The 13,410-nt window shown below is 42.1% G+C and overlaps 1 protein-coding gene across 5 annotated transcripts in view; it reads left to right on the top strand.

Moving 5' to 3' along the window:
* Positions 1-13,410, top strand: part of diaph2 (diaphanous-related formin 2) — a 389,710-nt gene that overhangs the window by 342,677 nt on the left and 33,623 nt on the right. For 3 of the 5 annotated variants that reach the window (XM_056440252.1, XM_056440250.1, XM_056440253.1), the window contains 3 exons: positions 6,487-6,579; positions 7,849-7,914; positions 10,321-10,963. In XM_056440252.1, coding sequence (XP_056296227.1) covers positions 6,487-6,579; positions 7,849-7,914; positions 10,321-10,424 — 263 coding nt within the window. In that variant the 3' untranslated portion in view covers positions 10,425-10,963. Of the gene's footprint in view, positions 1-6,486; positions 6,580-7,848; positions 7,915-10,320; positions 10,964-13,410 lie in introns of those variants that run through there. The other 2 variants (XM_056440251.1, XM_056440255.1) reach the window with 2 other exon arrangements.

The following is a 13,410-nucleotide window of genomic DNA, read 5'->3' as shown; positions in this document are numbered from 1 at the left end:
GATGTTGGCATGGCACTAATGGATCAGGTCTGGTCCATACGCCAGAGCTGGACAGTAAAAGCTGTAAAAGGGTTTGAGGTTCACCCAAACAACAGAAATGTCCGTCACCTGCACCTCTTCATTTAACCAAAGCACGGAAAGTGTCTTTCACTAAGCAGTCCATCACTAACCTCGTGGATGAAAGGAATACTCCACCTCCATAATGATCATTTGTATATAAATTACTCAATGAGTAAATGTGATTTTAAACACAGCCCCATGTTTTTCAATTCTTCTTTTAACATGGAAACATGGTCTCCCATGTTTCCATGCACAAAGTTTTCTTCAAGATTTAAAGTCAAAGTAATTGATATACACATTTTGTCCCTGGATTATATTAGATGAGGTATAAAAACATGTCTTAAGCAAACCACCGAAACAGAGCAACTCTTGTGTTTCACGGGTGCAAATGTGCTGAAAGTTGAATATGATGAGCCTTATAAGATTGTGCTGTAAGACCACACATGTTGATGATTTTACACTGAGCAGACACCATCAGTGTTTAACCCCTGGTATAAAACGGCAGTAAGAATGTATACAGTTGAGGGTTTACCATATTGCAGCTAAATTTAGCAGTACTTAGCCTACAGAGGAAACAAATTGTCAGTAATGGTCTACTCCGCTGTGATGATAGGCTGTGGGGGTCCTGCTGGCACCCTGACATGTTGACCCCATGTGGCCTAGAGAAAGTGTGTCAACTTAACATCTGTCAATGCTGTGTTGGAGCTCTCCCTCGTGTGTTGGTGGAGTTACTGGGCAGACTGGGCAGGCAGGCAGAGTACTACTACATTGCATGCATCTCTCTTCCCCCCCTATCCCATCTTCCAACCTCCCCTCCCTACCATTTCTCACTTGGGGCCTGGCAGCATCCATCCAGATGGAGGGTTTATTTTTGTTTTTGTTTATTTACTTATTCATGCATCCAGCTATTCGGGGCATCGCAGGGGCTTTCGTTCCACCACAGAATGCAAATCGCCACGGCGGCTAATCCACTTTCATCTCTCCCTTGTCAACATCCAACTTCTCCCCACGTTTCCCACAGCCAGGACATCTCTTTCTTTCAGGGTATGGGATCAGGCCTGCAGTGACCAGGCCGGCCGAGCTTCAACCCTTGTGTCTCTACTTTGTGCATTTGAAACACAATATATATCTCACCTCCCACCCACCTTTGCTTTCTTCAAGACATTCTGCCCTCTCCACATTTTCCCTCCTCTCCCCCGACTGACCCTGGCGCCACACAGGGGCTCACATCAAGAGAAAAGTAGAAGCTACTCTGCCATTTCCCCCTGGAATGGACGGTTGTGGGAGCATCAGTTATTAAGTTAGGGAGGACGTGAGTGGGTTTACCCATCAAGTCGCTACATTAAAACAATTCAGATGAATCAGCAAGCAAATCTCTCTTTTTTATTAGCCATCTTACCCTTCCGTTCCCCTTTTTCCTCCTCTCTGTTTCGCTGAAGTAGCCGAGTAAACACACACACACACCTACAAATTACAGGCCTGTCTGAAAAGTTTCTTGGATCATTGTGTCAAAGCTTTTGTCAGAGTTGGGTGGTTGAACTGCAGGGAGATGGGGAAAATGAAGAAGGGGGCGAGAGTGAAAAACCAAGGAAAGTCATCTAACGGGTGCATGACTGCCGTCCTTCGGCACTTGAGTTCTCTGTGCTTTCTGTGGCAGTATGGTCTATGTCGGCCCGGGCCTGAGGAGCTGCTGGGATTGCAGGCAAGAGGGCGAAGGGAGGGGATGACTCCACTCAAAGCCAGACAGTAGGAGAGGAGACACCAGAGCGGCCAGAGTATATAGGGACAGAGTGATGCAGGTGGTTGTGTATGTCTAGGCGACTGCGCCTGAATTCAGATGTGGAAGGAACACAAAAGCAGGTGCAACACAAGTGAGAGTAGAGAGAGGGGGATGAGATTAAAAGAAAGTGTGGTTGTTGCCTCTCCACCTGGCCATAAAGCAGCAGCCCCACTCCTCCACCCCCTCCACCGAGTCCTTTATTTCACGGCTAATGGTCCAGGTTAATTGCACAGGTGACTCTGTGGGGGAACAGATGGGCTCAAATGTGTTCAACAGCAATCTGCAGCAAGCAGAAAGAACTTGTAACGACGTGTTCCTCTCCTCTTGATTCTTCCTGTTCTTTCTAATCTGCTCTACTGGCGTCGGAAGGCGACTTGGTTGAGGTTAAACTCTCACTGCATTCCTTTCTCACAGTGGTTTTAATTCATCAAACACAAGGCCAGAAAGCACTCATTAGATCTCATTACAGTGCAAATTAAACCCAGGAATTGGCCGCTGGAAGAGTGGATAGTACTGGATAATAGACATATCGCCCAATGTTCCTCGTGTTGAAGACTCACATTTGTTTAAGGAAGAGCACCACACTTTTACATACTTAGATATATCGCTGTGATTGAATAAAATATGTAAAAATGATAAATGTAATTTTTTCGTATGCTTAAACTGTTATTTAACTTTTCAATTAGCATGACACTGTTGCTACTAGTTTCACTCGGGGCATAAAAGATGTCATAATTTGCCATTATATTAGAAACCCGGGTGTATCGGACAAAAGCTTTCATTAATTCTAAGAATTATTTGTCTCTCTTTTCCCCCATGAATCATGAAGGCTGCATGTGAGCCATCAGAAATTGAGTTATCTATCGATCTACTCTGTTTTTTCATGCAGGAGATGACAGATAGCAAATTGAATTTATGAACACGCTTTGTTGACACTGCTGCATAATTATATGAATACCATGCGTTTGGTGACAAAAGCCCAGCATTTCATTAAAATAAATGTTCTGCTTGGGTGATTGAGTGAAAGACTTTGTCACGTTTTCAAACCGACAGCTGTTCTTTTACACTTCTTATATTTGGATTGTTGTAGATGACTGATTGTAATTGGCAGACATAAACAAATAAGATGTCAGGTTTTGCATAATTTAAGCTTGTTTGTTTGATTCCTAAGTGGTCCTTGGCTGTGGATTTAAAACTGGTATGGGGGCTTCGTTTTCTGAAAGACTCGGCTAGATGTCTGTCCTCTAACTGATCTTGCCATGAGCAGCCGTGAGTAGAGGTCATCCTGCTGACATTAGTTGGAGTATGCTCTCTATCTGCCTCCATCCAACTTTCTATCCACCCGCACAGTCTTTCTCTGTCAAGCGGCCATCTACTTCCATCTGAGAAATCTCAAGTCCCATAATTTAGATTAGTTAGTTCAAACCAATAGTTTTACAAATATACAACATTCGGCTCACTCAAAATGCATAGGCATGTTTTTAAGTGTCGGTGAGTATCTGTTCCTGTGCTTGCATACTGCACCGTATGTTTTAGAAATAATTAAATGTCACAGGGCTCAGGCCGTCGAGTAGCCAGCAAAGTGTTTTACGTCCTTGTGTCTTGCCTCGCTCCACTAGTCCCTCTCAGTAACCCACTCCACCCACTGCCTGGCGTACCCAAAGAAACCCTCTCCACTTTTCTCCCCAGCTTCCTTCTTTACTCTTTCTTTCTCCCTGTATGTTTTCCTCTACATCCTTCCTGATATACTATTTTTACTATATCTACTTATTTTCTTATCCCACCTTTTTCCCCCTTGCAACTGTTGACACTTGACTTTGTGTTCAGCCCCTGGGATCGGTGAATAGTACATTGCAGCCGCTTTCTTCCACTTTGACTCTAGGTACTTTTTTTCTTCTTAAAGAAAAACTAATCTTGTGTGTTAAGTTTCATGCCAATCCTGCTGCGAGCACATTGCTCTTGTTATCCCTTCTAATAAGAAAATGTGATAGTGCCGCCTGTAAATATATTGCAGAGTGAGCCAATCCCAGAGGCTCACTGTTACATTTGGCACAAACTGTGGGTCCACCTGCTTTCTAGGTAAAGGGGGGTGGGGAGGCAAATGGGGGAGTGGGGGTAGGCAGGGATCAAAGGGAAAGATATGAAATAGGTACACCACTTCTCTCTGACAGAGCTTTATTTTTGCTCTTAAAGGTTTAACTGTTTAGGAAAGTACCTAAAAAGTGCAAAAGCCACAACCATGTTCCACACTTCCAGAAGATTTAATAAGATCATTAAAGGACCCTGAGGCTGTCTGTTGAGGTGCCTACCAAGGTATTTCATCTCTGGAAGGGTTTGTCAATGTCTTGGGTCTTAGCCCGTCTTAACCCATTTAGAAAGCAATTTCCTGTGAGCAGAGGGGATCTTTCCTCTTGAGAAAGATCTTTGGGCATAAAAGGTTAGCTTTTCTGTAATTCCCCTTGCATGCAATCTACTACTGCTGCTAATGAGAAGAGGATGAATATTTGCTCTAGGTTTAACAGCTGAAAATAAGACAAGAGTAATTGCAGGTACGTGGAAGAAATAGCCACTAAAGTGGGCACTGTTACAATAAGTGATGAAGAAAGTTTGCTCTGAGGATGACTGGAATAAGTGTCGTCAAATAATATTCAGCTTTATTTCTTTGTCATCTCAGATCTTACCTTGTCTTTGTTATATATACACACACATGTGTATATATGTTAATAAGTTCACAGCCTGAAGGCTCATTTGTGTCAATCTTTTGCTCGGAGTAAGGCCTGCTCGAGTTTCACCGGTGGTCCAACAGGACAGAGTTAAATGAGCTCTGTGGAGTGACTGGGGACTGTTTCCCTTTTCTGTGTCTGCCGTCTTCCTGCTGAACCCCCATACGACTATGGCTCACAAGTCCTGGCCATAACAAATGATGAATTGCTCTACAGTTAAGCAGAAGTAGGACAAATTGATCAAAGTGGCAGGTGCCCCCTGTGATGTCTCGGTCTCCATGAAGAAGAGGCTGTCAAAAAGTTTCCTGTGCCAAGGTGGTTGTGGATAAATGTTTACCTGCCACTTAACACGTCAGCCTCACAGTGTGTCCCTGCTAGCCTACATAAGAAGAAGTAGGGAACGATCTTGGGAGTTGATAGGTTATAGTATCTGCAAGTTGTTCACCATATTGTTCTTTAAGTCCAGAGGAGACCCCCCCCCCCCCCCTTTAAACCAATGAGCTTGCTATCGGAGGTGTAGTGCTGCAATTTGAGATAAGCACTACTTGGCTCGGCTTTAGTTTTGTTCTGATAAAGCTCGTCTAATTAAGCTTGATTTAATCGGAATTGCTTTTAAGCACAGCACACAGCCGGAACAGATACTTTGATTTCAAAGTAGCCATTGGGAAGGACTTGAGGAAGAAAGAGAAGAAATGAGATAGAGAGCAAAATTAGTGTGTGGACGAGTGAAGAGTGCTTCTATTCTTAATTTGTACTGTCTTCTTTGACTCGCTTGAACGATTGCAGGTGAGGTGGTTTGTTGGTGGAGGAGAAGGTGGAAACATGTGCAACACTGACTTCCTCTAGTAATGGCAAAATATGCACCTTTGCCTAAATTAAACACGAATCATTCCGTGTCAACGTGTTTTGTTCATAAATTCAATTTGCCCATGTGTCGTGTCTCTTTTAGAACACACGAGTAACAAAAGATTGATCACCCTAGAGTCGTCAAAAGTGCTGTTTGCTGAAAGTAGCAGTTGTCTCCACTTATATCTACCGTTTCCCTTCAGCCATAGCACAGTAGAGAAACAAGATGCCTGGACCCTGATGGGGAACATTCGGGACGAGCTAGTTCACTCATGTACGCAAAAGAATTGATGGCCAAGTCTCCAGCTGCACAATAAGTCACTCTAATGATCCTAGTTTAAAATAATGTCTGTACTGGACCGGTATGATAAAAAGGGTGCCCCTCTGACTCATTAGCAGTGGGGCGTAAAGATAGATGACCCAGATATCGAACCTAAGCTTGTTTTTTAACCCTGTTTCCATCGAGCAGTATGTCGGCACATCTCGCCATGCTGTTGCTCCTCATAGCACTTCAAGTGTCTCCTGCCTGACTCAAGTGTCTCCTATGCTGACCGACTTCCATTCTCTAGTTACATGGAGCTACACGACATCTGGAACGGAGGGCCAGAGGAATGTTTTTCGAAGGCCGGTCCTGGTGTCATTGACTGAACAATGATAGAGCGCCCGAGTATTGAGCGGGCTCCACAATAAATCTTTGTAAAGAGCACTTAGCTCCCCTGCGTTAGCCACAGAAGAAATATCTGTCAATGACCATCAGTGGATGCTTTCATCGTGAGGCTCCTCTGCCTGTATTAGTTGCTAAGCTCTTAGTGTATTGTTCCTCCTCCCCAGCTGTTTACTGAGAAGAACAGGCCTGAGTGACAGGCCTTTGTCTCACTCATATGTTCTATAAAAGGCTTGTTTATCACACCGTCAGGTGATTGTTCATGCACCTTTAGTTAGAGAGCATCCATTGCCCCGAATACCTAGTTTTAGATGATGAAGTAGTGTTCTTCTCTGTGTTCAATGTGTTCATGTGCAGTTGTGTTAATGTAAGTCCTGTAAACATCTTTGCCTCTGTAATCTGTGCTCTTACAGAAGGAGATGAAACTGGTGTGATGGATAGCCTAATGGAAGCTCTACAGTCCGGAGCAGCCTTCCGTGATCGGCGAAAACGTACACCACGCAATGGTAAGTCATTGAAGAACACTGTATTTATGTCCCAATTCATAATTTGTTATTTATGTCAGTCTTACCTGTCAGCACGTGTGTGTATGTGTGTGTGCGTGCGCGTGCGTGCGTGTATATCCGTGTGCTTTTAATTGGTTTTAAGGACTGATACGAACAGGTATGGGAACTTATGCACTTACAGAAAGATGTCATCAAAACAAGCTCAGATGTGGCCCAGTGAAGGTCATGAGTGATGTATTGCCCCTTTGCCATTCATAAAGCACTTATTATAATGAAGTCATGCTGGCTGCCGTTGGACTGAGAGTGATTTAGTGTATTCCTGGTGTTTATACATTCCATTCTGCCATGTTGAACCCAGTGGAGTACCACCTAGTCGGGCTGTCAGGGTCAAATCATATGCAAGTCAGAGTTCTGCAGAAGAGCTACAGGTGCTTCCTGATCGCCACACTGGCCATCAGGAACAGAATTGGAGGGCAGAAAAAATCAGACGAGTGGCTGCAGTTAATGGATTTGCACCACTGCAAATCAAGCTGTGAAAATTAGCATTAATTTTAAGGCTAAGCAGTCAAAACCATATTTTTAGATTGTTGCTGGTCAGTATTTGCGATTAGATATCTTATAGAGTTATAATACAATAGAAACAATTCAGCTCCTCGTTTCTCTTTGCCTGTTTTAAGCGTTTCAGTTTCTTAATTTTGTCAAGTCACTTCAGATTAATCATCATCAGTGGTAAATGGTGGAATAATTATTGGTAGAAGATATTCTCTGTCAGTTTACAAGTTACGGTGCTTTTAAATTGATAAAGAGAAGATTAGTAGTGCCTGTTTTTTAATGACAGTAAGAAGGTACCTGATTAGTGACCTGGCCTGTACATGTGGTTCAGGTGGTTTCTACCTTGCCCGGTTCACTTTCTCTTACACTTCATTGTTTTCTTTTTTGCCAACATTTTTGGCAATATAGTGCCCGTAATTATATATCCAATCATATTTTAATATTCTTTGTTAATCAAGGGAATGTCATTCCTATTATTATTATTACTTTTTTATTTCCATATGTCTGTGTGGTGGTTTGGTTTTAATGTCTGTGTCCAAAAGTGAGCACGGGTATCTTAACACACCTGAAGGGATTTTGCCATACTGTGCTTTGTGTCACTTCTCATGCCTTTTTTCTCTTTTCCTTTTTCTTCATCCTTCTCCTTTTCTCTTTTTCATTTCTTTTTTTGTTCTTGTTTTTATTTTATTTTATTTGTTATCACCAACACTGTTACAGGTGATCAAAGCCCTTCCAGTCCATCCTCTCGGTGGCCGGGTGCTATCTATGGTAACAGAACCCTAGGTGTGTGTATTTAACTACCATTTAAAGGCCGACCCCAGCACCACCTCCTGCTGCATAACTCACGCATCCTTCCTGTCGGAAAACGCACGCTGAGCTGCTCTATAACATGCAGAGGGCTGTGCTGAGTTACTCAATTGGACTTTGCAAAGCATGAAAAGGTTTAATATGGAAGACTTAAGACCATAAACACTTTAGCTGGATAACCCATTTGAATGAAAACTAAGACACACTTTGACACACACAGCTCACTGAAAAAAGAAACACATTATATCGTAACTGTCACAGACAATATGATGTCCTTTGCTTTATCGGATGAATAAGCTGAGTAGATGTCAACACCAGTAGGAGTCCGTTTTAACTAAGTTCTATCAACAGAAAAAACATTTAACTTAAATAATAATGCAGCATATTTCATGTCCAGTAATAGATCTTCCCATCACACATCAGCAGAGAATAAAACTCTGTCCTGGACTAAGCCTTTAATTTACTGCTTGTACTGCTGAGTGACATGATGTAAATCCTACATTGAATACCTTTACAATCCAATAGAGTCATGTGCACTATTATTGAAGTTGCCCTGATGTTGTCCGCTTGATCTCAAATGTTTAAACGTGTAACACTAACAGCAGTCAGGCTACTTGAAGGACATTATTTTTGATTCACTCGGCATGAATTCTGTCTTGTAGAGCAGCTCCAGTTTTCATCTAATTGTCTTGCCCTGTTGAAGCATGATATCACTTCCTGTCTTGTGGCACTATTCAGGCAGTGTTTTGTTGGAGAGCTCTGTCGACCAAGCTTTGGCCACTCATGGTTTTGTGTCATTTTTACCCTCTATGTTTGGTAAATGTCAAGCTGATGTCCAAAAGCTTACCACATATGCCTCCTTCTTGCCATGCCGTGCCATCCTACTTTGAGGCAACTGTGGGTGAAAACCAATTGCCTGGTTCTGTGTTGCAAACATGTTTCTCACTATATTATGTTTAATCTGTGTTGGTTGCACGTCCAAACACCTGACAATGTGCGAGTGGATGCATGAATGACAGTGTATGTCAAGAGAGTACGTAAAGTGGGATGCAGAACAATTATTGAACCAAGAATAAAAAAAATTCTCTAATAAACATGTTGATATTGAATTAACAGGAAAAATGTCAAGTATTTGTCAGTAAAACAAGGTGAGTACCTTGGCAAGCTGACACCGAGCTACGAAAACTGTCTTCAAAGTGAAACGTTGCAGACTTTCTTCCGGCTCTGCGTCGCCGTAGTGTTGCAGATGAATGTCGATGGGCTTCCCTCCGCTTTGCCAGCGCCTGGAACTTCCCGCTCACTTAATGGCATCATGGAAGGCGTGTTTAGCATCACCTGACAGACTTTTGCTGGCGGATGGGTGGGGAGCTCCGGCCTTTGGCGCCCAAAAAAAAAAAAAGAACAAAAATATGATTATATATTCATTTTTAACAAAACACACAGATTATCTATTTATTTATCTATTTTTTGCGTATTATGTCCATGACACAGTGTCCTAACTGGCTGTAAGTGGAATAGGAAAAATCGAATAGGAATTTGAATATCGATTCAAACTTAGAAAAATAAAATAATGGGGAGAATTACTAAGCCGTCGTTGTAAAACTTCTTCTCAAGATGCTTCCTGATCATCTTTTTTGATCTGTTTATGTATTCTCGATGTTTCCAACTGGGACCCAGAGCAGGACCGTGTTGGTTCAATATATCCCGCCTGGATGTTGCTGGGCGGATGCTAGCTGGACCAGTAAAAAGTCTGTTCTGCGTGCACACAATTCTGTGTTATGGAGTAATTATAAAACTAAATACTGTCGGTCTCTGTTTGTGAATATACTTGATATTGAATTGAATATTTAGTATTTGACTATTCTTGCGATACAACTAAGATAACTGTGTTCCTTACGATGGTGCTATCTCCTACATCACTATGCCACCAGAATGTATTATGCACTGACGGTCCCCTGATATGGACCTCAAAAAGGTTTTAATGAACAGCTGCATACATTCTTTACTCTAAGGTAATGAGGGGGTACATCATTTTTACATGCAGGCTCCATGGATTTAAATAAAAGAAGTAAATCTGGAAGTTTCTTCAGTTGAATAGAATATGGGGGGTGGACAGATTTTTGTTTATGTCCTTTAATGAAATAAGACAAATTCTCCTTGTGTTCTATTGAAACTGCATTTAGAAACCAAGTAAAGGGACTAACCAGTGGCATCTCAGTCACTGAAAGCTTTCTTTGGGTTGTTACTTCTTCCTGCATGGTGGCAACTGTCAATGCCTTCGTCAGTATTGAAAGAGTGATGCTATAATGTTAGGGTCAGAACAGCAACATTAATGTTTCTATACTTCTCCTGTGAATATATTTGCTTTCTCTCTGACTCTAGGACTTTTGGCATTTCTGAACCTTATTGGTGGAGGAGGTTTCCTGAGCAGTTGTGTCAAACAGTGTGCCAAATCTATTTACTCCTGCTTGTCATGTCTATTGTAATCTCATGTTTTGAAGCTTGATTAACCTCCTGTCATCTTCTAATGAGCCATGTGTACAAGAGAGAATCTCTCAGTCGCAGAAGAATCTTCGCTTACGTCAAATAAGTTCATTTAAACCAGGCGTGTAGTTGTTTGTCGTCCTTCAGGCTAAACTATACTCCAACAGAGTACTTCAAATGTCGGGCTGCATACAATTCTAAGCGCTGCCAGTCACAATTACACCCAATTCCAAAAGCATTTTGCCTTTCCTTGTCTCCACTTTGTGTAAGATGGAAAACCTAACCCGGGAGTCCATACTCATGTGTTATGTAATTACACCAGCCAGTTCTAATTCAACACGCAGAAGCTGGATGGATTGATGGAGACCAGAGAAGCTACATTTCTGTTGTTGGTTCGACTTATTTCAGGAAGATAAAATATCAAGTACTTTTAGTGGCATTAAATTCAATAGATTTTACCCCGTGTATTATTCTTTTTTTGCAGACAGTTATTGATGTTTAAGTTGATAACGATAAAAAAACAATCTGAGTTCGCCTACTCCTTTTCTGTCTCTTGAGTCCCTTTCTGATGAGACAGTTACCTGGTATCTTGCAGGAGATTGGTGGGTAGAGAACAGGAGCATCCTGGCTCATCGATTTTCGGTCAGGGATGAAAGCCACAGACTCAGTAGGTCTTTCATACTTGGGGGGGGGCATCCCAAAAGACACATCAATCAGATTTCAAACGGAACCAAGCCAATCTTATTTTTTTAACGTCATTACAATCCCAAACCAGGGCCTCTCTCCTTTATGCCCTACTCTTCTGCTTCACCTTCACAGGTCAGTCAATCAAAAGTTCCCTCCTGTGTTCTGTATTGCAAGCCTCTTAAGGACTTATTTGACATTGAACAGGGAAGGATCATCTCATGGCCATTAAACAATAGAGATGCCGTGATATAATGCTTGTCAAGGTTACGGAAATTCAGCCCAACTGTTTAATCCCCCGAAGCATGGCAGTTAATTCAGCTGGTCAGGCCAGAGAGTAGGCCCCCTGTAAATGTAATGAAGATTAAATTACATATTTTCTCTCATGGAATTTTTAAAGAAGAAATTGGATGGATTTGCAAAGAGGCAAACGAAAAAAACAAAGGGATGTCTGTGAAAAAGAGATAATGGCAAAGATAAATAATTCCCCCTTGTTCTCTTATATGTAAAATGTCATCTCTGACATAAATGATCTTTTAGTACCTATACGTATTACTCCTGTATGTGTTATCCACATCACCCCGATATCGACGGACATAATATGTTCAGCCTGGCAGCTATGTTCTTATCTTTCCCTGATCTGGGGGAAATCACTGTTTTGTTTCTTCAATAACATCACAGGAAGTCAAAGTGATCGTAATTGTCTAAGCAATTAATTATTTGCTCACACATATGTACCCGTCACTTTATCTCTTGTGTTGTCTCTCAACCTACAGCAGATATTCTCCTGTACTTTTTTACACACACACAAACACACACACACACACGTGCAAGCTTGTGTCACTTATCAGATAGGGACTGTTGCTGTAGGGTGTCTGAGTTGAGGGCTAAAGTCCTTCGCCTCCACAAGCTCCTAGCTTCCACTTCAGGGTGTTGATAGATGTTATTCATCGAAGCAACCCCAGGGGCGATCCTGCAGGAAGTGGCGCTAACATGATTTGGGGCGAAGAGACCCAGAGGGTGTTGGTGCCTCTTGCTAGCTTGGATCGCTTAGTAGATGTGAGATATCAATTGAGTAGATGAGAGCAGAGCTCTGTAGAGATGTGCCGCTTGAAATCTATCACCTGCTACTCATAGATAAGGATATATATCAACAGCCAAAGGGAAAGGCAGAAGGGAAGGAACTAAGGCATGGACAGCCACTCCATTTGACGTCCTAGAGCAGAGACAAAGCCATTGTCCCTCCCATTGACCCATAGGGCCTTTCTCTGGACCGGACCATTTTTCATCCACAACAGAAAACCCATCATGGAAATATAAATGAAGATTTGATGTACTATTTGAGTACCCTTGGCGCATAACTGATCCGTTGCTTCACTCTGCCAAGAGAGGACCTAAAGTAGGTGAAGTATGACATGGAGCCATTTTGAGAGAATAAATCAAATTGTAATACATGGCAGTCTCCCTGAGTGGAAACCAGGGGTCTGCCTCTGCTGTTAATTACACCCTAAACTATTTGCTGTATAATTCATACTGAAGGTATCTACTTGAGGACATGGTATCATCAGGGGGCTCTCTGCATGCCCTTTTGATGCCATTATGCCCTTTTACAGCTCCATGTCTGAGAAGACGTAGCATGTGGAGTGCAGCTCCCAATGGTAACACTTACTTTTTATTTTCTTCTTTTTTTTCCTTCTTTTTCGGGAAATAAAGTCAATGACCTTGTGCTATAATGACTCAAAGCTTTCAACACCTATGTCCAATATTGTCTGACTTTATTGGCACAGAGCCTCATTGATGTAAAGAGTACTCAGCCCTCCCGCCTAGTGGACCGTCAACGAACAACTGCAGAGCAAAAAATGTCGACTAGCTTATCATATTCAATATTATCCCAGAGTGCTTGCAGTGGGCTGTGGTTTTTTCTTGCTCACTCTCCAAACAATATTGGCCTTCAAGTCTGTGGGCAGTTATGAAAGGTCACCCTAAGTGTAAATTGTCAATGCTGGATCAATTTTAGAGGGCAAATATGCTTTGGAGGCCCCATAATGGAAGGTTTCATCTTATTTTTACCCAGGGCACACTCACACAATAAGATTGATATCGTTCATTGTTTGAGGAATTCCTAATAGACCTATAAACTTGCAGAGCTTTAAGCCAAAGGAATGCCTGTGAAAGTCGGACCATCCCACAAGCTGAAAAATTGCCCTCATATAATTCTAAAGGAATCTCACCCAAGCCATCATGCTTAGTGTTGAAGGATGGGCGACTTGTGTCATTTGAATCAAACCGTATTTATCGCTCATT

This window comes from Pseudoliparis swirei, chromosome 19, assembly GCF_029220125.1.
Source record: "Pseudoliparis swirei isolate HS2019 ecotype Mariana Trench chromosome 19, NWPU_hadal_v1, whole genome shotgun sequence".
Lineage (NCBI taxonomy): Eukaryota > Metazoa > Chordata > Actinopteri > Perciformes > Liparidae > Pseudoliparis > Pseudoliparis swirei.
Note: the sequence above shows the minus strand (reverse complement) of the source record. Positions and strands in the feature narration are given on the sequence as shown.